At 34.5% G+C, this 23,313-nt stretch overlaps 1 protein-coding gene across 1 annotated transcript in view; it reads left to right on the plus strand.

Moving 5' to 3' along the window:
* Positions 1 to 23,313, plus strand: part of LRP1B (LDL receptor related protein 1B) — a 1,835,261-nt gene that overhangs the window by 928,652 nt on the left and 883,296 nt on the right. Inside the window, exons 13-17 of the mRNA XM_055574440.1 lie at positions 109 to 328; positions 1,663 to 1,852; positions 9,423 to 9,545; positions 18,950 to 19,090; positions 22,981 to 23,106. Of these exons, the coding sequence (XP_055430415.1) occupies positions 109 to 328; positions 1,663 to 1,852; positions 9,423 to 9,545; positions 18,950 to 19,090; positions 22,981 to 23,106 (800 nt within the window). The remainder of the gene's footprint in view (positions 1 to 108; positions 329 to 1,662; positions 1,853 to 9,422; positions 9,546 to 18,949; positions 19,091 to 22,980; positions 23,107 to 23,313) is intronic.

Consider the following 23,313-nt stretch of genomic DNA (forward strand, 5'->3'; position numbering starts at 1 on the left):
AAATCAAGATGTAATTAATTTCTGTGGAGCTGCCAAACCTGAGGTAGCATCCCACTATACTGGCGGCTGATTGAAATAACACATGCACTCTGGTTTTTCATGTCTTAGCTGGATGTATTGGACAGACTGGGAGGAAGATGAAATAGATGACAGCGTGGGAAGGATCGAGAAGGCCTGGATGGATGGCTTCAATCGGCAGATTTTTGTGACTTCAAAGATGCTGTGGCCAAACGGTTTAACTCTGGACTTTCACACCCACACATTATACTGGTGTGATGCCTATTATGATCATATTGAGAAAGTGTTTTTGAATGGAACTCACAGGAAGGTAAAAGACAAATGCTGCTGTTTTAACCCACGGGCTTCTTTCGCAGAGCCCTGTTGTGTTGTGTTAAAAATACTTTCAAGTTTATTTTTACCCCTCTGAGGTAGCTGCCAGTAGTCTCTGTGGGGTGGCTGAAGGAGGCTGAGCATTAAGCAGTGCAGCCGGCACTTGCCTCCGGGAGACCGGGCCCAGCTCACTGTGGTATGCCAGGATTTGTGGGATTTCTAAAAGAATCTCTTAGGATATCAGAGCTGTTTGAAAATGGTATTTCCACAGTATTGATGTTTGCTAGGACAAACCAACTCAATTTGGTTCAAGTATCTTCAAGTGTTTGAAGCTGAAATTTAGCCTATGTATTGTGACAAAGTTATTATAATTCACTTACTCAAATAAAGAACTTCATAACATTGGAATTGGAATACAAGAGTAGACTGAATTTCGAGCCCATGGATGTGAATAAATATCAACATCTTCTTACCTCTTTTGGTAGAATCATTGCAAAATGATTTTGAAATAATTCTGTGAAATGGAGGACGCCATTGACTGTGTGAGAGAGGCAACATTGGCAAAATATCACCTCTAAATTCTCTCCTATAGTCAGTCACCTCAGCACATATAGCCTTATGAATGGCTTCAATATTTAGTTAAATAGTAAGAAAATGGAATATGAGAAATTACCAAAATGTTTCCTTTGAACAATATACTTCCTTCTTTTTTTCAAAAGGGTGTTTGCACAATTGACCAAGCCTATCTCCTAAAGATTCTGTTTGAGAAATGTAGTGCATTAATCAGTTAAGACTATTTCAATCATTGGTTAATGCTAACAATGCTTTAAATGTCTTTCCCCAAATAAGTAAGATTGATTTGCATTTAACCTAATGTTACAGACTTAAGAAGTATTAAATCAATACCTTCCATCCACTCCCAGTGTTTTAAGACCATGTTGTATCCCTTGGCTATTGGATGAGCAATATTGCAAGATACATAATGCCACTAATTACTCAGATCAATTTCTATCCCAGAATATCTTACTGAAACATCATAAGAAAAGAGATAGGGAAGAGTATCAAAGTTATTTTATCATTTGTATTTCTTGACCATATGTATAATTCTGTATACGAGAGAATTGAAATGGATGCAATGTAAATGGTCTCCTTCAAATAACATGTCCTAAAAACAGGAAAATATGCTCACATTGTGAAATTCGTTTTTCAGATATGCCAAGAGAAAAGTTTTTAGTTAGATCATTGTTCTACTTATTTGAGTATTCTCTCTAAATATTTGGTTATGTTTCTAAAGGTCAGTTCTGATTTTTCACAATGTTTTATATTTTACAGATTGTTTACAGTGGGAAAGAGTTGAACCATCCTTTTGGACTGTCGCATCATGGGAATTATGTGTTCTGGACTGATTATATGAATGGTTCCATTTTCCAACTAGATTTGATAACTAATGAGGTGACATTACTGAGGCGTGAGAGACCACCCCTGTTTGGGCTTCAGATTTATGATCCACGAAAGCAACAAGGTACTAAAAACCATGTAAAATTGCATCTGAGTTTTACATATAATAGTACTTCACAGAGGTTGCATAAAGATTTTATTTTGGCAGTGTTGCTGAAGTTTTGTGATAAAAGGTGTCTAGTCACTCCAAAGTCAATCAAATCTTAGCCTTTGTTACCATAAAAATTTATTATTTATTGTTCAAAATATCCTGAGTGAGTAACTCTGGAAATTCTATTAGAGTGAAGTTCAAGGATTTTTCCAGATACTTCCTTTTTCATGTCATTTATACTGGAGAAGTCTGTTAAAGTAAAAATCCTCAGTGTTTTCAAAGAGTCAGTATTGTAAGAAGTGGAAAAACTTTCAGTGTGGAAGCAACATTGTGGGAAAATGTTAAAATATATATATGTATAATATAAGGATAATAGTATTTTTAAAAATATCAGTATATTTATCTGATCAATTCATATACATTTGAGGTATATTAAATTATTATAGATGTTATGAAAGTGAAATAATCTACTCTGATATTCATGTCTTATTAAATCAGAAAAGATTTTTATATTTTTAATCTGCATGAGTTATTAATATTTATTAGACTATCCACAAACAGAATTACTCAGAATTTAGGTAACAAAGAGAATAACGTTTAAACATATACATTACCATATGTAAAATAATAGCCAGTGGGAATTTGCTGTATGACTCAGGGTGTTGTCTTATTGAGAATATGTGTTCAGCCAAATTGATTATTTTTCATTAACTTAGGAGAAATAATCAATACTTTGAGTTTATTACCAAGAGCAGACAATAGAATATAGAAATGATGCCTGGTCAACATCTTTTTTGGTCAAAAGAATTGAAATTAGATAACCTACTTTGAATCTAAATATTTGCTACCTTTTTCTACATTGATTAAAGTGGTCAGATTATAAAACAAAATGTTCTCTGGTGTTCAAATGCAAACATGTTATCATGTTACATTTTTCTTTCAGTGGGATTTATCTTTGCATCTTTTGAATGTTAAATATTAATAAATATTTAGAAACATAATAATCAGTGGCATATAAATTTTGATTAAATATACTTGATAGACTTTTTGAAAATAAACTTGTAATTGAATAGAAAACCATGTCGTACATATCATTAATTCTTCATGGAAGAAAATAAGCTGATCTTATATAGCTTTATACCTTGTTTTTCTACAGTATATGACTGTATATACTATGAGGTATTTAAAGAGAGGGTTATAAAATTGTTCCATATATCTAATATAAAAGAAAAAGCTTATATTTATAGTATAGAGTATATTTATATATAGTATTCATATATATGCCTATGAGTACATGCATATAAATACACAGATGATAGCTAATATCACACATACACACACAACCACAGGAACACCATGAAAAATATTTAGGAATGCTATCAATGCCACAACCAAACTTTTAGACTCAGTGTTAGAAAATTAGTAATCAGGAAAAACTCTATCAAATTACTTGGTAATATGCCAGTTAATTTCAGAACAATAGATATATAATCATACTAAACAGAAAGTTACATTTAGGAATTAATTTCTGAGTAATTTTTAGGGGCTTATGGTCAAAATGTTTTTATCATATCAAATTGTTTCTTCTCATTTAATTGAAAAGCTTTCTTTCCTTTTCATTTACATTAGCTGTCTAGAACAATTTTATAATCCTCTCCTAAAATAATTTATAGAAAGTATAGCAATTACATAAAACTAACAGTTTTTTAGCTTTTTATTATCTAGTTTCAGAAGTGCATTTATATTTCCTGCATGTTCAGAGAATAACATCATTACTTAAGGACAATATTCTTAAAAATGTTGATGAATAATTTCCCATATCAAATTAAAAGTAATAGATCAGCTTCTATGATAAATATATGAAATTTGTTGTTGTTTAGTCATTAAGTCACATTTGATTATTTCTAACAGTTTAGACTATAGCCCACCAGGCTCTGCTGTCCATGGAATTTTCCACGCAAGAATACTCAAATAGGTTCCATTTCCTACTCCAGGGGATTTTCCCAATCCAGGGATTGAACCCGTGTCTCTTTCATCTTCTGCATTGACAGGCAGATTCTCTACCACCATGCCACCTGGGAAGCCCTACTGTCTCTCAGAGTTTGCTCAAATTCATGGCCATTGAGTCAGTGATGCTATCTAACTATCTCATCCTCTGCTGCTCCCTTCTCATGCCCTCAATCTTTCCCAGCATCAGAGACTTTTTCAGTGAGTCGGCTCTGCACATCAGGTGGCCAAAGTATTGGAGCTTCAGCAACAGTCCTTCCAAAGAATATTCAGGGTTGATTTCTTTAGGGTTGACTGATTTGACCTCCTTGCAGTCCAAGGGAAGCTCAACAGTCTTCTCCAACATCAAAATTTGAAAGCATCCATTCTTCAGCGCTCAGTCTTCTTTATGGTTCAGCTCTCACATCCGTACATGACCACTGGAAAAAGCATAACTTTGACTATCTTTACTTTCATGGCTGCAGTCACTGTCCACAGTGATTTTGGAGGCCAAGAAACTAAAATCTATTACCACTTCCACTTTTTCCCCATCTGTTTGCTGTGAAGTTCAGTTTAGTTCAGTTGCTCAGTTGTGTCTGACTCTTTGCAACCCCATGGACTGCAGCATACCAGGCTTCCCCATCTATCACCCACTCCCCGAGTTTACCCAAATGCATGTCCATCGAGTCGGTGATGCCATCCAACCATCTCATCCTCTGTCGTCCCCTTCTCCTCCTGCCCTCAATCTTTCCCAGCATCAGGGTCTTTTCAAATGAGTCAGCTCTTCGCATCAGGTGACCAAAGTATTGGAGTTTCAGTTCAACATCAGTCCTTTCTATGAACACTCAGGACTGATCTCCTTTAGGATGGACTGGTTGGATCTCCTTTAGGATGGACTGGTTGGATCTCCTTGCAGTCCAAGGGACTCTCAAGAGTCTTCTTCAACACCACAGTTCAAAAGCATCAGTTCTTTGGTGCTCAGCTTTCTTTATAGTCCAACTCTCATATCCATACATGACCACTGGAAAAACCATAGCCTTGACTAGATGGACCTTTGTTGGCAAAGTAATGTCTCTGCTTTTTAATATGCTGTCTAGATTGATCATAACTTTCCTTCCAAGGAATAAGCATCTTTTAATTTCATGGCTGCAGTCACAGATGGGATCAGATGCCATGATTTAGTTTTTTGAATGTTCAGTTTTAAGCCAGATTTTTTACTCTCCTCTTTCACCCTCATCAAGAGGCTCATTAGTTCCTCTTCACTTTCTTCCATTAGAAGGTATCATTTGCCTGTCTGAGGTTGTTGATATTTCTCCCAGAAGTCTTGATTCAAACTTGCGATTCATCTAGCTGGGCATTTTCTGTGATGTAGTGCTCTGAATATCAGTTAAATAGCAGCTGACAGTATACAGCCGTGTCATACTCCCCTCCCAATTTTGAACCAGTCAATTATTCCATGTCTAGTTCTAACTGGTGCTTCTTGACCAAGAAGTTTCAAATCCTAAAGGCACTAAAAATGAGTCCAGAATTGATATTCCCCTCTCCCCACTTCTGAAAGCCTGCTGGCTCTAGTAATTATCTGAGGAGTGGACAATACTCTTCACCATGACAAGGCTGTGATCCATGATGGGGTTATGAAATTTACTAATTATTAACTGTAATTATAACTATACCAGTAAGTGAGCTAAATATTCTTATTTAAATCTCACAGAAGACATTTAATATAAGTCCTATTAATTTATAGTATACATATGAGAAATCCAAGAGTCAGGCAAATGTAGCCATTCTCCTCAGAAAATAAGCAGCCAGGGTTCAATTTCAAGTTTATCTGACCACAAAAGAGTTTTATATCATTAATTTATGTAGTCATTTTAATTTATTAAAATTATATAGCTACTATATTTTTAGATATGGGAAAGGGACATGTGTTTTTTTTTAATCATTGTAATTTTATTATTATTAAAATTGTTATTCAATTATTTTTTTTAATATAAAGAGTCCCTGGACTACACATTTATAGAACTGAGGATTCAACAATCTTAGACTATAAAGCACTAGTATATCAGATACACCTTTAAAAATATATCTTTAGTCTGCGTTAAAATGCAAATTATGTAGCACAGATTATATATATTCTTACTCACATAGAAACAAGATACTTTATCTTGTTACAACAGACATATCTGTCCACATACTTGTACCTTGTTTCTACACACACAAATAACTGTTTCTGTCATTCAACTTGCTAACTATAAGTTTCATTCATTCACTTACACAGTCTGTGGCAGACACTGTAAGGGACAGAAGAATCCTACTTCTCCTAATTATTAGATTGAGGAAAAAAGGTAATGTTTTTGGTCCAGACAGACCTTACCTTAAACTTCATTTAAAAAACTATTCGTCATTTGTTTTCCTTGCATATTTCATTTTTTAAAAGGTACTTCCTAAATGACTTAATCTAGAATTTTAGTTTGTTGTTTTCAGTTATTTTTCTGACCCTTATTGATCTAATTTTATTTTGTCATATATAAACAAGTCAGAGTATAGGAGCATAAATTTTAGATTAATATAAATTCTTATTTCTATTCATTTGGAAAATATATGATAAAAGAAATAATATGAATTACCTGGAAATAAATAATAATTTGTGCTCTAAATCCTTACTTTTATAATGATTATTTATATATTTTTTTCTAAATATTAGAGAAGGCATTTAATTCTTTAGATCTTCAGTAGTTTCACCCACAATGAGATGAAACCTATCTTTATAATTTTATTATAAACTTAAATTAAAATAAAAGTGTAGAGAGGGCAATGGCACCCCACTCCAGTACTCTTGCCTGGAAAGTCCTATGGACGGAGGAGCCTGGTGAGCTGCAGTCCATGGGGTTGCTGAGGGTCGGACACAACTGAGCGACTTCACTTGGCAACCCACTCCAGTATTCTTGCCTGGAGAATCCCAGGGACGGGGGAGCCTGGTGGGCTGCTGTCTATGGGGTCGCACAGAGTTGGACACGACTGAAGTGACTTAGCAGCAAGGTAACTAACCCTGGGACTGATGAATTATAGATATTCAAAATGAAAGCTAAAAAAAATGAACACTTTTATTGATATTTATGTGTAAAGATTTTACTGCTCTTTGTAGTCAGTCATGTTTTCAAGAAAATATTTTTATATGACTACTTTTGCAAGGTATTAACATTTCAGTATTATATAAATCCTATCTGGAATATGTTTAAGTGATAAATTTAAAAAAATGGGATGTAACTAAAATAAAAACATTCTAAGCAGTTCTAATGAGATATGGAATTATTCAAACTAATTTAGATTTTGAATTTCTATCATGACAGTACAAATACCAATTTCTCTCTTTTAATATACTGTACTCACAGAAAATGAATATACTTTAAGTCTTGAATATAGTAATTTATTTCCAAATACTTAAATTTTATATTCAATAGCAATAGTAAGTATGAATCATGCTGATGAATTAAAGAGTATGACTTTCAGCATGTATTTTTGGTAGGAAAATATAGCATAATATTGTTTTTAGTACTTTCTTCTTTTCTTACTGCTGTATATTATTCATATACTTCTTAAAATATTTTGAGTTAATTCTCATTTTCCAGATTCTGTATGTTACTAAAATATTCACTATGTAGTTTAATCCTGTACAAAATGTGCATAATGTAGACAGAACACCTAAGCATCCTATGAAGTATTATTTGTTGATTCCATTGTCTTGGAATAAATATGACTAAATCTGGAAGTTGCCTAAAAATGTTCTTTATTCCCTGTTGAAAAAAACCTGAACTGAACTTAATTTCTTTAGCCTTTAAAAAAATGTATATATATGTGTGTATATATATATATATATTTAATTTTTATAAACATTGCAAATTAAATTTACTTCTCAGAATAATGAGAAAAAAATAATTATACACTTTAATTTTTTTTCTGATCTGAGGACACAATGATAATCTATGGGAGTGAGTTAAATATTTATTGCATATAGCAATATTTCAAGTTTTTTAGCTCATTTATTAATACTCTTCACATCTAACCCCTGAAGCCCAAAGCATAATGGCCTAGTCTGTCACTTTTGTCACATTTTTGGCCCTTGAACTTTAACTGCCAATACAGTTTTAATCATCATATTATTGACTATATGTCTCCCAGTAATTAAAACTCTTAATTTTTAATGTTTGAGTAAAATATTCTGATGTAATTTAAATGTTATTTATTGATACCTTAGAAAATGCAAGGTGTATACATAGTGTAAAATGATCCTGGCATTTACACTGCCAGTTGGGCTGCTGGTCTGCTGCTGCTGCTGCTGCTAAGTCGTTTCAGTCGTGTCCGACTCCGTGCGACCCCAGAGACGGCAACCCACCAGGCTCCCCCATCCCTGGGATTCTCCAGGCAAGAACACTGGAGTGGGTTGTCATTTCCTTCTCCAGGGCTGCTGGTCTACACCTATGTATCTCAGAAAAGAGACTTTCTTCCTCATCTTTCCAACTTGTGGGAATGAATAGCATCAAAATGATGACAACCTAAATTTTACTTTGATGTACACCTTTATAGAACAGATTCTCCGGCCTCTTCAAAAATGTACCTCAGTTTTATCTGAGTCTCCAAGGGTGTCTCACATATGTTCATGAATAATACCATTATGAATTTCCCTTAGAGCCTGCTTTATTGATAGCAATCGAGGTCTCGTCAGTGCCTCGGCTGTTTCCTCCCGAGACACCACTTTACCCTTGTGTATTGTACGTTCTTCCGAAGCCAGTGAGGCTGCTCATTTTTAAGCCTTCACAGGCAGCCTGCATTCCTTGTTTCCTCAATGCACTGACATGCCAGTTTACTCCTTGCAAAAGAGGAAGGAAAATCCCTCCCATCTCCCCAGTGTTTGTTTGCTTTCTGTTTGGTGTTGGTCACTCAGTTGTGTCTGACTCTTTTCGACCTCATGGACTGTAGCCTACCAGGCTTCCCTCTCCATGGGATTTCCCAGGCAAGAATACTGGAGTGGATTGCCATTCCCTTTCTCCAGGGCATCTTCCCAACCCAGGGACTGAACCCGGGTCTCCTTCATTGCAGGTGATTCTTTACCATCTGAGCCCCCAGGGAAACCCTTTCTGTTTATTTGGGATTCAAAGGCACATCCATAATGCCTGTCTGTAGACTACTTTCTGAAGAACTCAAACTTGCATATACAAGGCCTCTTCTAGGAATCTGTCCTGTACAGACACCATTTAGTCCACTCTGTCTTTTTCTCTTCTGTTGCCTATCTACACACAGACCCCTATATCTTCCAAGCAACATGTAAATTCCTTTTATGTACCAGTGCATTATATATTTTCAAGCCTTTTTAGATTAGATTTATGATTCAGCAGGAATTCTGATTACGGAATCCTGATTACATGAATGTGTCCATGGTATATATGTGTGTACACTTGTATGCCTACAAAACATCTCCTAAAAAGAACATGAACCCCAACTGGCTAACTTTGTATGGAATCAAGAGTTCTCTGACGTAGTTTCTTCACTCTTCTTGCAGGTGACAATATGTGCCGAGTCAATAATGGAGGCTGTAGTACACTGTGCTTGGCCATCCCAGGAGGCCGAGTATGTGCCTGTGCTGATAATCAACTTTTAGATGAAAATGGGACCAATTGCATATGTAAGCGTCTTTTCATGTTATACTCATGGTTTATTTGTGTCTTTTTGACAAATAATAGTAGATGAAACCAAAGGAATTAAAATCAAACTTGGAAAGAGAAATTCAGATAATAACAGGTATAAGTAGACTATAAATAATTAAAGGAATTAATATCTAATATACAAATGAATAATGATAATAATGCAGTTTAGCTGTGTTTTCTGGCACCGCTGCATTGATCTTGTGCTGTGCTATGCTTTGCTCAGTCACTAAGCTGTAGCTCACTCTTTGTGACCCCATGGACCGTAGCCCCCCAGACTCTTCTGTTCACGGGAATTCTCCAGCCAAGAATACTGGAGTGGGTTGCCATGCCCTCCTCCAGTAATCAAACCAGGGTCTCCTGTATTGCAGGCGGATTCTCTACCAGCTGAGCTACCATGGAAACATCTAGCTTAGTAAAAGTTAAAAATAATTATATGCCACAGAAGAAAATATTTCTTGAAATTGTTAGGGATCCTCACCATCAGTAACTGTAACTGCATATAAATGAAAAATCTATCTATAATGTCATTATTGAACAATAAACTACTAGGGCATTTCAATGTGTATCATCCAGTGTAAGAATACAACAACTATTACCTATGATTATTATCAGTAGTAGAAATAATAATAACTTCTATGATATATAGTTATAAGGATCCACATCAAAACACCCTAGTAGTTTATTGTTCAATAATGGCATTATAAATAGATATAGCTTTAGAAATCAACATTTTTATTATTTTTTCCACATCTTTTCTTCTCTAAAAGAAATGATTTTGCAGATTAGTTGAAATCTTTATTGCACTTGCTACTTAATGACCAAACAAAATTTGTCTTCAAAATTCTAGAAATGTTCTTTATAACTAGAGAATATTTTGATCTAATATACTTCAGAATACAAATATGAATTTATCCATGGGCAAGGTTTTTTTTTCCCCCATTATTAATAGAATTTTTTAAATTGCCTATATAAGACACTGCCTGTAGGAAATAGTTCTCTAAGGTGTACTTCCTTTGATTCATCAGATGGTATCCCTCCCTTTGTTCAGTGATATTATTTAGTAATCTGTTTGGTTGTTGTTTGCTTACATCAGAAGAGAAGACATCTACCAAGACCTATAGTTTGGGAACAGACAGGTATTAAATATTGCTCTGAACAGCAGAAAGTCTGTCCAGTTGCCTGGTATATTAAATCTTATCTTAGTTATTGGGATAAATGGTATGATTCATGTGTATCTTTCTCAGTTTGATTTCTAGCATAGATCCTTCTAAGACTATTCTTCTGGTACAAAATGAGATTCTATGCTACTCTAGCTGGATGACTTTGCCATTAGAACAGATGAAATGCACACACACAGAGGCACATACATACAAAAGATAGTAACCTTTGTGGATCTTCACCAGGTCCATTTTTGCCTTTGCTCTACCCCAAGAATTCCTCTCAAAGATGAAAAGTAGCACTGCAGTGTCTCCTTTTTATGGTCGCCACAGACCTTACTGTCAGTACTGCAGAAGCAAAGGGCATTTCATTCCACCTAAAGGTAGATGAGCTTATTCAATTTCAACTGGAATAACTTGAGAGGCTTCTCAGTGAATATCAAATCTCGTCTTCTTGGTCTTGCAAAAAAGTCAAAATTCAGTAAGGATAGTGTCAATAAAATGATCAAGAGGCTGATTTCTCAGTAATCTTAAGAGTTTTTATTTTTCATCTTTGTTTTCATCATGGGTAATTGGAAGGAAAGTGTATACATCAGGTACTAATAACTAGATGACTTTTTAAGCTTTAAAGTTTCTAATTAGCTCTTTAATTTTTAATTGTGTAAACTATGATATTATGTATTATTTGCCTCTATTTCCTTTATTCTTATCCCCCATTAAAAATTATGGATTCCTTATGTGTTGGCATGGAGAAGGAAATGGCAACCCACTCCAGTACTCTTGCCTGGAAAATCCCATGGATGGAGGAGCCTGGTAGGCTACAGTCCATGGGGTCGTGAAGAGTCGGACAGGACTGAGTGACTTCACTTTCACTTTTATGTATTGGAGAAGGAAATGACAACCCACTCCAGTGTTCCTGCCTGGAGAATCCCAGGGACAGGGGAGCCTGGTGGGCTGCCATCTATGGGGTCACACAGAGTCGGATACGACAGAAGCGACTTAGGAGCAGCAGTATGTGTTGGCATATCTATACCTATATTGATATATATGGCACCCCACTCCAGTACTCTTGCCTGGAAAATCCCATGGACGGAGGAGCCTGGTGGGCTGCAGTCCATGGGGTCGCTGAGGGTCGGACACGACTGAGCGACTTCACTTTCACTTTTCACTTTCATGCATTGGAGAAGGAAATGGCAACCCACTCCAGTGTTCTTGCCTGGAGAATCCCAGGGACGGGGGAGCCTGGTGGGCTGCCGTCTATGGGGTCGCACAGAGTCGGACATGACTGAAGCGACTTAGCAGCAGTATCTCTGTATAAATAAAAATTCGGTAACTTTTTGCTTGTAAGGAAATACTATGCACAATGTTGGTAATTTAGCTGATGTTAAGAGATTTGATATGATAGTTTATATGTGACTATACATATGGTGAAAGTTAAAGGAGATTACTGTGAGACTATTGGTGTATTTTAATATTTATAATTCAAAGATGAGGTAACTCCAATTCAATTAAAGGGGATAGAATTAGTATTTTTATCTATAGATATTATACTAAACAATGTTAAATCATAAAAGCAGGTGACTATTTGAGAATTTGTTATTGCAACAGAAGTTTAAAATTTTACTAGATTTTTCATATGGCATGAAACTTATCTTGATTCTTTTCTAATGTAATGGGTGAAATTAAGAGAAATATTATAGTAACTAATTTATTGCAAAAAACTTAAAGTGTGTTTATATAAATTATTCCAGTTTCTATTCATTTAGTAGCAAATTTTTTATAAAGATAATTTAGTCTTAGTTTGCAGATGAGGAAATTAAAGTTCCAAAGGACACAAATACATGGAGTTCATGGTTGCAGACCAAAAGGCAAACAAGTATCAGTGTGTCGCTAACCTCTCTTTAATGCTCATTCCTCTGGGCTTCTGACTTAGTTTAGGCCAGATTACAGACTTGTTATTCAACTGGAATAACATTTTAACAGGCTTTAAATATAAATCTGTAGCAAAACAAAAAATACATATTGCAGTCATTGAATATGATCTTCCTGGTTTTAGTCATCCTCACTGAACTGGCATCAAATGAACAAAAACCCGTTGGCAGATGGTCAGGCCAGAATTAGACACCAATGGTTGTTTCTCGATGAATTTGTGCCAGAAAGCAATGCCAGAGGAGGCATTCATCCAACAGAAAAAATATTGGTATGCTACATGGTTGATTAAGGATTCATTGTAATGCCATGCCTGGAAAGAATTAAGAATGAGAGTAGGCTGGGCTCTTTGTTTTTGTGAACCTCCTGTGTCATGGTCAAATCTTCTCACAATTAGAAATGAGACCTGGTATAGTGTAGTAACTGGGAACTTAATGCCCTGTAGAAGCATATGTAAAACCAGTTGATCACTGATCAAGTGAGTTTATTTCTTTTTAATTTATCTTGATAACTTTGAAGGGAAAATCACAACATAGAAAATTAATAAATGAGAACAAGAATAATACCAAGAAAGTAAGATAAGCTCCTAAAAAATGATAGTCACTTTTTTTTTAAATAGCATAATAATTTTGTCAAGAGCATTGAGACAATAGCACAGTAATTATTTAAATGCCTCTTTTGTGGCCTGGAAGAAAAGGAAAAAGAATAGAACTTTCCAATATGCCTTACCCAAGAGATCAACTTAAACATTGACCAAAATATTGGTCATCCAAGGGTAGCATTGCACAATTATATGTCAGTGGTGCTCTGTGACCTTCTTCACCTTCTGGAGCACCAGATATATTCCTCTGTCAAAAACAGTGCTCTGCTATGGCTCAGCCATTTATCTGTTCAGCTGTGACAAGCCTTATGTTCTAGGATATATGCAATCTAATGTGTAGTAAAAAGTTTAAGGCAGTAAAAAGTTTAGAAGCCTCATCCAGATGAATATTTATGGCCTCCTGTGCATAGGAACTCACAGAAGATTATGTACCACTTAGGTTGGCTGCTCAGAAGACCACTCTATCTAATGAAAGGTCATCCTGCTATGATAAGGAGAAAATTCAAAAACCGTAGCAGCATTTTTCACACTGCCTTCCTATATGGGCAGGCTTACACAGAGTCATTCAGCAAACTACAACTTCAAGTTTTCTTTTAGGTTTTTCTCTTCCCCTATTGAAATCAAGGAATAGTTAGAAATGGTGTACTCCCAAAATGCTAAAAAAAAAAAAAAAAAAAAAAAAAACCTGTTAAGCAAATAAACATATCCTAATGTGAAACATACAGGAGCAATTGGGAAATTGTACTATATTTTTATCTTAGACTAATGGTTTTATTACTAAGTAATCATAAGTTTGGTATAGTCAACAGCAAAACATCAATTGAGAGAGGAGATAAGAGCTAGTTTAGAATAGATTACCATGATGGGGTTGAAGAGAAGAAAAGCAAAATTAGAAACATAGAAATTTGTTCTTGGGCACCAAACCTTATTAAACCAAGGTCAGTACCATATGTATTAAATTCAAACACTGAACTGAAGTACAAATATATGATTTAAAACTAAAATAATTAAAAGTTTATTACTAAGCTTTCTTCATTTACTTCTTTATAATCTGGACATTAACACTATCAATCATTCTACCAGTTTTTACCAAAGAAAAGGGTTAATTCTGGAGTGCATATTTCCCTTGCAGTTTATTGATGGGTCGTGCAGAGACCTTCTAATTCCACTGCTCTAACAGCAGGTATCATAGGATATGTGAAAACTGGCAGTTCCTTGCCAGGCATGTCATGATTCATGTCATTTTATTTTCAAGCCTAAATTAAAGGATTTTTTCTTACTTTATCAGTTTTCTTACTAGTGAGATGATGTTATAATATTTTTACTGGAAGTGACCCTGACAGTAGAATTATAGGTTTTGAATCAGTTTTCAAATTCAAGTACAACTCTAAAGCCAAGATTACAAGTATACTGTCTGTTAATATGCTGAAAGCAATTCATGGTTGTGCCTAAATACCCAGGTGCAACATGGGTTCCATCATATTAAGCCTTGGAACAAAGTGACATGGATGGTGGAACTTTTCCTGTATGTTTTGGTTATGGGGAGAACTTTATCACTCTTTCTTTCTAGTTACATATCTCCCCCCCCCCCCTTTAAACTAACTCTGTTCATGTTCTCAGGTGATAGAACATTAATTGCTGAGCCAGTTGAAGTTGTAATGTATTTATTGAAGTATTAAAGTATTTATTCAATCTCCAGAGATAGAATATCTCACTGCAATAATGGCTGTAATATAGAATCATCAGCCTCTGTTAATTCCAGGAAGTCAGGCAACGAGTATTTTTGAACATTTCTTCTGTACCTGGTTCTATTCTAGGCATTTTTTGTTCTGTAATATGTGACATTGTCCTTCATATAGTCAAAAATCTTGTGAAAACACAAGATATGTGAATGTTACTTATAAAATAATGCCTTTGTAGAAGTTTGTGCAAGGTGTACAGAATAAAGATCTTATTTTTTAATGGAAGCTATTCACCCTCTTAATTGATGCTAGATGTACTTGCTTCATCATCATGTTGATTCTTGCAAGATTTGGTAGATTTCCTGGCCATCAGTTTGGGTTATTTGGTAGATAATGTTGCTACCCAGTTCCACAGGTAGGTGAATGCTAAGAAAAAGACCACATTTTGGAATGTCTAAATTGCTATCTTATCCATATTATTACCTATCACATTAGATTTTAATGTGATAATGGGCATTGTGGGCTCAAAGATGACCTGTCTTTTACATTATGTCCTGAACAAACCTAGTCAGCACTGATAACATGATTTCTTGTGATATAGCTACTGATTACATCTGAAAGGCGTGGGTTAGGGCTGAGTACAGTAATGATGCCAAATGCCCTGGGAGATACTGGAAATTAGAACTCAACATCTTAAAAAAAATCTTTATGATTATGAAGAGTCTGAAAGTTTACCCACGTTGCCAACTAACATATTAGCCCACCAGAGTTTCATAGATTTAGACAAAAGACATGCAATTCCTGGATCAGGCAGAAAGGATTTTATTAATCAAAGCAGGTCACTAAGTTGCACATTCACTTTGGTTCTCCTTGCTCCATCCCACCTCCACGTCATATGAAGACTAGGCCCAGAGAGGCCAGGTAGAGGTGGCACACAGAATGTGTTTGTACCACAGATGAAGAACTCTCGAGCTTAAAAGTCTGCTAGAAAATCTACCCAACCTTTGCTTTGAAGGGAGATATTATCTTTTATGATCCTGGTTAAGGAGCAAACCTGCTCTCTATTCTAAAAGGAAGCACCATTTGTATCTTCCAAGGCTGTTAGCTATTTAAACATCCTTGAAAAAATAGTCCAGAAAGAAGCTGACACAAGACATGTAGAAACACCAAGAAGAAATGCCTGTCCAACAAATTATAGGGCTTAGAAGAATTGTAGACAAACTTTTAAATGTCAAAAATATTCGTATATGTTTAATATGTGTCATTATAGATATAAGTGATACCTAACTGCTGTTACAAGTGATTACTCATATGTATTAATGACATTGATATAAATCATTATCAGAAGCAGTAAATATAAAAGTTAAATTATCTCAGGAGGTAAGCTCTACTGTTTTTCAAGCAATTTTCCTTAACCTATTATGAAAAATGAAAATGTAGCCTTTGTAATCTGTTTTTGAAAAGTGCCAACTGTATATGAGCAAACATCATTTTAAAATAACTGACTACCCACATATATATGAAACTGTGTTTAAAACAAGTTTAGAAATTATTCCCGTTTTCATTCATTCCATAATGATCTAATTATCAGTTGAAAGCATTTGAACCTTAAGTGGACTTAAAGACCTTGTCTTTAAATTGATTATGTTAAAGAGTATTTAATTTGGAAATATCAATTTTCTAGGATAGTTTGTCTTTCCCTAGACTAATTAAACATCTTTAATATAGATATAATTTTTCAGAAGCAAGTATGATTTCACTCTTGTCTATGGATATTTTTGATCATTCCTTAAAACTGTGAATTAAGTTATTTGATCAAAGATCATGTAAAAACGTCTTTTAAATTAGGGAGATTTTTATCAGTTGAAATCAATCATTTATTGTTTTCTGCAATCTTCAAGCTGTGAGACAACAGAATTAACTATTTCTTTTGATATGATGTAAGAAAATCTTAAACCTGAACTTAAGTAGGGAAGAAAACTGATTACATCTCCAATTAGGTTTTTTGTCCCATAGGGAAAAAAAATTAATTCTGAGAGACTATTGACTATTAGGCTTAATAATTATAAAATAGAAATAAATCAAGCTACTAGTTCCAATTCTAAGTTGGACTTATGTAGAGTCATAAGAAGGAACTATACCACCCTCAAAGATCTTAAGATCTAACCAAGCAGACAAAGTTCAAAATAAGGGGAATTTGCATGTTGTCAGTGATCAGTTCTAGAGATTCTGAGAGAAAAGATAAATCCTAGAGATGGTCAGATACATCCCACATTATACCTCCATTTTGTCATGATTCCCATCCTCATTCCTAGTTGCTACCATAAAAAAGTTACCCTGGGATTGAGTAAGGGACCCAGTGACCTGACATTTTTGTTTTTATTTATTGTCATTTTCTTGAACTGTGTTCTCTTTTTTTCTTGCTCTCTTTATACATACATATATATGTGTGAGTGTGTGGTCATGCCTGGTGGCTCAGTCTCCAGTATTCTTGCCTGGAAAATCCCATGGACAGAGGAGCCTGGTGGGATACAGTCCATGGGGTTACAAAAGAATTGGACACACACAAATCAACTACACACACACACATACATATGCATGCATATATATACATTTATATGAATATGTACCTATATATTCTTTTAAAAATTGTTACTTTCAAGTGACTTTATGCAATGGCAGCATTAAAGAAATTGCTTCTTCTGCATTTTGTTATTGAGAAAGATTAAACAAGGAGGAAAAATTACTGTTAGGTCCTATATACAGAGTCTGCTTTTGTGAGAGGGAACAGAAAACACACAAGATTACCTTTGATCTCATTGAATATTTCACTCACCACACTGACTGTACTTTTCACCCTTAAGACCTTAATATTTTTAAAAAGACCTTAAATGAGAATCTGGATTATATGGGACAGTTTTCCGTTCTCTACCCCCATGCACCCACATGCCTTGTGTCTTGTTGCCTCACTCTCTGAAGCAGATTCTTTGCAGCTGTGGTTCAGTGCTGTGCTTCCTCTTTCATTCTCTGCCTCAGGGAAAATACGAGGCTTAAAGGGTTAAAAGAGTGTTCTGGAAATGCCACATATGTTTTCTTAATACCCCTTATTATTGAAGTCCACATAGGTTTTGTGACAGTTCATCAATGTGAACCAGCTACCCCAAATAAAATTTAAAGCCATTAGATCTAGAATGGAAAAACTGGCTTCCGTTTCTTCTAGTAATAAGCCACTTTTTATAATTCAGTGTCTTTTTCAGTCAATGAAATCAGATCATTTACTTTAGCTGTCATCACATTCCCTTCAGTTTTAAGATTCTATTGAATCCACTCAGAGAAGTGGGCTACTACAGTGGCCCTTTCAATATGTGAATAAATCCCAATTAATGGAATTTCTGACATTTGATTAGAGAATATGGAATATATCATAAAAACACTCCAAAGAATCTGGATATATAATGAGATTGTTTTGGTTAACTTAAAATTTCCATAAATATTTAACCAGATCTGTTTTTTTTTTTTTTTTACATTTTCAGACCAGTGATATAAACATAACCATCAATGCTGTGTGCTATTCCCTTGTCTTGTCACTTTAATTAGTTTTTGATGTATTTATGTGTGAAAAGTGAAAGTGTTAGTAGCTCAGTCATGTATGACTCCAAAGGTTGAGGCAATAAAATTCTTTGCCATGCCTTCAGTTAAGCTTCTGAATGAAAGTTCTTAAAAAAGTGAAACTGAAAATAGCAAAAATATAAGATAGTATTTTATCATTGTTGTTATTATTATTTTGGTGATATTTGCTTAAAATGAATCTCCACAATTCTTGTGGAATAATTATTGTTGGAAAAACTTAAAATTTTCTCATTTCCAGCGATGGTTGCCTCTACAATGCTTTTATTATTTTCTGTGAAATGCAATGAAATCAATATGTTATTATTATACAAAATTATCTTTTAATGCATTGAAAATATCCAGTATTGCTTATATACCTTGTTTGTTTGTTTTTTAAACCCTAGTTAATCCTGGAGAAGTATTGCCTCAGATATGTAAAGCTGGAGAATTTCGCTGCAGGAACAGACACTGTATCCAAGCTCGGTGGAAATGTGATGGTGATGATGACTGTCTGGATGGAAGTGATGAAGATTCAGTCAGTTGCTGTAGGTTCTCCTACAAGTTATATTAAAATGTGTTGAGTTTTTGAGTGTGTGAACTATTAAAGCAGTCTGGGGGAGAATATCTAAAATTATCATTAATGCAAATTGAACTGTTTTTTTTTTTTCCCAGTCATCGTTTTGTATAGACGTTAGACCTAGATGACCTTTGTATACCTTTAAAGCACTATTTTTCTCATCCTTCCACATCTTTAAATATTACCATTTTGGTTGCTTCAGAAATTCTTTTCTTTCCTGTTTTGTGCCATCAGCACTACCATACCATTGTTAGAAGGTTGCTCCAGGAGACCCCTTCAGATCTCTGAATTTAAAGATGTGAAAAATCAATTTAAACTCCCCCAAGGCAGAATTACTCATAAAGAAGGTCACGATCCACTCCATTGCTCCTTGGCAACAGAGACTTGGAGATGGTCCAAGGAAACAGACATGTGTTTGGAACATGTTATTACCTAACTTCATTGGCTCAGTTCATAGTAGGAGACACATATGGGACTCTCAGATTATTAAGGAAGTTAAATGTTTGATTTCTCCCCTTGCCTTCTGTTTAGCTCTTCTTCATTTGTTGCAATAGGAATAGTTTCATGTTTCTCATAGGGATCAGGGAATGACCCACACATGTAGAGGAAAACAATTTGAGAAGCAGATTAAATAAACTTTTGAAAATATATTTGATTCGAATCATTACCTTAGTGTTGTTGAAAGATATAAAATATTTCATATGGAGAGAGGTATATGTTGGACATATTTATCTTTAGTCTTTTCATTTGACTTAGATACATTATTTTTAAAAAGAAAATGATTATTTTTCAATTAATGACTTTTAAGTTAAAGAGGCTGAACTGATTTAGAGTTTTTTGGCAATCCTCCATTTTCCTTTTTTTTTAAAAATCAAGAATATAAAGATGAAGTTTTAAAGATTCTTTGTTAAGAATGAACAAAATTGGTCTGAACACCTGTAATATGAATTTGGGCACAAATTCTTAACATATGGACTTTAAACATTATTTTCAAAGTTTATAAAATGTATAATAAAATGAATTTAATTAATATATAAGTATAACACTACTTTCTCTTCATGTCCAAATATTCAACATTATGTACTTTTTATTTTCAATCCTATTAATATTAATATTTATACTCTAAATTGTGCTGCAAATAAAATGTTAAATATTAAATTGATACAACCAGCCAAAAATTTTGAAGTGGGAGGAGCATTTCATCTAAAGATAAAGGGTGTTTTCTTCCTCTTCTTTTTAACACAAACAATATGTTATTTATTGATTAGATTGTCTCATTCTTCATGACTCTAATGTTTATTCACAGTTGCAATGAATGCTCCGTATGTATCAACTCCCTGCATAGTCACAGTGCCTGTGCAGAGCAGAGGTATTTCATTACAGTATTTAGGAATTAATCCTATAGGTTCATGTTCTGCGTGATTGGTTTTTTTCACCAACTCACAAGCTAATTTCCTCCAAGAGTATAAGGGACATTACATTTGCACTGTTAATTGTAGTATTAAAATTCCTAGTCTGTATTGTTCATTATTTTTAGCACTTATTTATCCCCTCATCCAGCCTACACCATGGGCTTTTCCTGGCATCTTCTGTTTTATGTATAGTTGGTGGTGGTTTAGTCGCTAAGTCGTGTCCGACTCTTGTGACCCCATGGACTGTAGCCTGCTGGGCTCTTCTGTCCATGGGATTCTCCAGGCAAGAATACTGGAGTGGGTTGCCGTTTCCTTCTCCAATTTTATGTATAGTCCATATTCAGTTCTAGTCTTTCACTAGTCTTCCCTTAACTAAAGCCCACTTTCCATACTTCTTCCAGATTAATAGCAATGTAATCTTGTTACTTCAATAACTAGATAATCAGAAAGTTAAATTCTAAAATCCATTAATTCTCATATAAAGTACTTCATGTTATGTCTGACATTTACATTTTTGGCTTTAAATGTTTATCATGTTTCTACTTACCCTCTTTGTCTTTATCAAGTTAAACTACTTATAAATCTCTAAAAATTTTCTTTTCCTTCTCTTTTTGTCTTCAGTGACATTGCAGTCTCTGTTCCCAGTTATGCTTTTCACCACAGTTTACCACTATCTCCACAGGGAAGTCTTTTTTGTATGCTAGCCATCTCTTTTCTCAATACAGCCCACTTGAGTTAAACATCTCTTGGATATTCTTTTATTATGGTAGTTGCAAAACCATATTGCAACTACATGCTTATTTATTTGATGCATCTATAAATGAATATGAGGGGACACATTAATTTGTAGCATCTTTGTAGTCTCAGTGTCTAGCACAGTAGCTAGCACATGGATGAATGAATGACTGAGTCAGAGGGGCAAAGTAAAATTAAACATCTCTGGTCACCTTCCAGCAATATGGTGTCTTCTTTAAACATTGCAATGATTCTAAGCAGCATTATATTCTTGGGATCCCATAGTTAATATATCAGCACTGCATAATTAATTTCAGTAGTTTATTTTAGATTGCAAGTACTCATAATCTTCAACCTTGAATTCTGTTATCATTTTAGTTCTCAACTCCAAATCACAAGACAATGATTGTATTTGGTCCTCCTTTTTAACCTCGCATGTATAACATTGTGAAAATAGCAAAGGTTTCTGATCAAGCTTCTCTAAAGTGCTTATGCATAATGTTAGTACTTGAAAATGTTGACCCTCTAATATTGGATGACTTTTGTCCTCCTGAGCAGCTATTCTTGTTAAAGTCCCTAAAGTGAATAGAAAATGTTAATCACACGTAAATACCAGAAAACATAAGGCCTTTTCCTCACATTTATTTACCATGCACAAAAGAGAACTTCTGAAAAGTGATAAAAACTGCTTCATCACTATGACTACTTTAAATAAATAGCGTTTTGTAGAAACTGACTAGAAAGGAATACATTTGCTATGCAACAGCATGATAAATTGGCTATTTTTTCAAATTCTAAATAGAACTAATACCAACATGTATTTTTATCATACAGAAGTGCAACTACTGGGCACAAGGAAAATTACTTCAGAAAGAATGTTGAAATGATAAAACGGATACTGAAGAGCATGTCAAATCAGTTAGGAATTTAGACTGCAGAATGCAGGGGAAAAGATCACAGGAGGTAAACCTTAAATGGCCTCCTGCTGTGCTTAAATACTAAAGGTTTAATCCTTAGCTGTGGTCAGCTTCCCTTAGAGGGTGGATCATGTCCTCGGTATATTTTGCAGCTTCACGTTTATTTCTTTGTATGAGGGGAAAAGACTCATGATGATTATTTTCGTTATTAAAATTACTCAGAATCTCCTATTGAGCACCAACTCCAGGTCACAAGTAATGCATTTTTCTCTAGAATTTTCCTTCTAGCCCCAGGAAACATTGAGCAAAACATAACACAATCAAGCTTATTTAATGTTTCAAGAAGTACTTGTATAGATGTATGGTTTTAAAAAAAGCATTTTTGATATATGATTAAGTTATTTGATACATACTTGTTATGTTCCACATTAACATTTGAGGTTAATTTTATGTTTTTGGTAAAAAATCTGAAGCTAAATCACCTATTGTGATTAGGGATGAGAAAAGAGATAGCGATATAGTTGGTTTTACTGAAGACTTGAAAAATGAATATATTTCCTTGTATATGAACTTGAATTCCTTGATATTTTCTATACAACTACTACATTTTAACACAGCCTAGTGTATTATTATTTGGTATAAAATATGAGACATTGAATGACAGAAGATATAAATCAATTGTACTATAATATATTACCATAAATTTTTCATATCTTTCCCTTAAAATAATTATAATTTTATCTAGTTTAAAATTATTAAATTTGCTTCTCCTCTTCTCCCCCTTCCCACCTCAGACAATCATAGCTGTCCTGATGATCAATTTAAATGCAAGAATAATCGCTGTATCCCCAAGAGATGGCTTTGTGATGGAGCTAATGATTGTGGGAGCAATGAAGATGAATCCAATCAAACATGTTCAGGTAAAGGTTTGCTTGGATGTATACATAAATCTCTTCCACTCTTAGTCTTCACAAAGATGTCCTGAAACTAAGCTGAACTTCCCTAGTGATCATTGCAGTATGATCTGATTATTTTAGTAGCAAATGAATTCAGAGTTCGGTGCCACAAAGGCCAGAATACAAATTATCTTTTACTTATTCTTGGGGTATCACTCTGCTTTTCAAAGG

The sequence above is a fragment of the Bubalus kerabau genome, chromosome 3 (genome assembly GCF_029407905.1).
Source record: "Bubalus kerabau isolate K-KA32 ecotype Philippines breed swamp buffalo chromosome 3, PCC_UOA_SB_1v2, whole genome shotgun sequence".
Classification (NCBI taxonomy): Eukaryota; Metazoa; Chordata; class Mammalia; order Artiodactyla; family Bovidae; genus Bubalus; species Bubalus kerabau.